Consider the following 1,755-nt stretch of genomic DNA (forward strand, 5'->3'; position numbering starts at 1 on the left):
GGTGAAATCTTAAGAGTATTGGAATTACAATTAGGTAATAAATATAATTAATTTAATTTAGTACGTAGTAATAAAATGTAAAGTGACAGAAGTTACGAGAATTTAAACAATGAGATCTAGTGCAAAATTAGGAGATCTAGAAATGAGATATCAATCTTCGATCCATACATTATTTTAATTAAGTTGGAATAAAGATAACATTACAACATAAACATAATCCCACAAAAATACATAATAAGATAATTAACTTGAAGCACGTACGTGTGTTGAAAAATTAAAATGGTAGCACAATACATCATCTATTATAACATTTGAGTTTCTACTGCCTGGATCTTGATGATTATCAGAATCTGGAGACAAGCAAATCAAGAATTGGAGATAATTAGTGCGTTGTTGTATACCCCAAACATCAAATAACTATATATAATAACAATATCATGAAGAAGAAGGAATTAAAATATTAAATAGTTCAGAATATACCAGCTTTAAATGATCTCCTTTTTGTTTCCTCTGAGATAGGGAAAAAAGGCGCAGCCCCTGAGAAAAAAGTTAATGTACGTGGCATAACGAAATCAATAAACAACATTGTTATGCTATAGGTTTGAAAAATAATTAACTAATAAAAGTGTGCTCTATCTAACAGCTTAAGCTTTTAGATGAGATGATCACATACTTCAATATGGTATCAGAGCAGACAGAGACTGTCACCCAAAATTAAAAAAAGAAATTTTACGTGCTTGGCCATGAAAAAGAATCAGGGCTGCACATGAGGGACGTGTTGAAAACATAATTAACTAATAAATGTGACCATCTCATCTAAAACTCTATTGGTGGGGTGGGCTCTATTTGTGGACATGTTGATAAACCAAAAACATCTTTCTTTTTGCATTCATCCTCGAGGTATAACAGCTCTTTGCACCTAGGTATTCTGAGAACACAAACCATTCATTGACATGGAAAACTACCAAAAGATTGCAATCAGCATAGACACTTTTAGATGAGATAGTCACACACTTCAACACTATACAAGCACATTAATTTAATTAATTGAGAAAATTAAAAACCAAAAGTAGTATATATATATATATAGTAACATTTGAAGTTGTAAAATTACTTGAATCTGCAGAAGTTGAAGGTTGGTTTGATTCCTTGAACAATAAAAATCCCTTCTTCATTTCTGTTACAGATGACTTTGGCATATTTAGCCAAGTCTGTCAGAAGAAAGTAATATCCAGTATAAACACCATCAACAAACATCATTAACATAGTAGACGACACACGTTCATCTTCATCAAGAATCGTAGCGTCTGCATGGATGAAATTCTTGGAATTCACTTCCTTCCATCCACCATTAGCTTCAATTCTGATAATGCTATGAAATCTGTCGGGTCGAGCCTGAGGAACCCAAACTCTAATTTCAATATCATCCTTGCACCTATTTTCTATAACTGTAAGCTTAGCACCCATTACTATTTATTTTGTTTTATCAATACTCCTGTATGAATATTATGATGTGAAAAACCCTCCATCTTATAGTATGATGATGCCAAGTATTGACAATGACATCAAATAAAAGTTTAGGATATAAGTTGATGGATAGTGATATAAGTATATTATATTATGATGCGAAGGGAAATATTAATAATAAAAATATCACAGCACAATCTAATCAAAAGGTTTATTGAGAGAAAAAAGAAGGGTATTACCCGCTTTGAATTTGCCGAAATCACCATTTGTGACCTAGTGAACCTAGCT

At 31.9% G+C, this 1,755-nt stretch overlaps 1 protein-coding gene across 1 annotated transcript; it reads right to left on the reverse strand.

The window, feature by feature from the left end:
- Window positions 1–485: 485 nt before the first annotated feature.
- Window positions 486–1,467, reverse strand: LOC125878231 (uncharacterized). Its single transcript, XM_049559438.1, has 2 exons — window positions 1,115–1,467; window positions 486–537 (listed from the first exon to the last, which is right to left on the reverse strand). The coding sequence occupies exons 1-2, from the start codon at window positions 1,465–1,467 to the stop codon at window positions 486–488; spliced, it is 405 nt and encodes a 134-aa protein (XP_049415395.1).
- Between the last annotated feature and the right edge of the window lie 288 nt (window positions 1,468–1,755).

The sequence above is a fragment of the Solanum stenotomum genome, chromosome 10, assembly GCF_019186545.1.
Source record: "Solanum stenotomum isolate F172 chromosome 10, ASM1918654v1, whole genome shotgun sequence".
Taxonomy (NCBI): domain Eukaryota; kingdom Viridiplantae; phylum Streptophyta; class Magnoliopsida; order Solanales; family Solanaceae; genus Solanum; species Solanum stenotomum.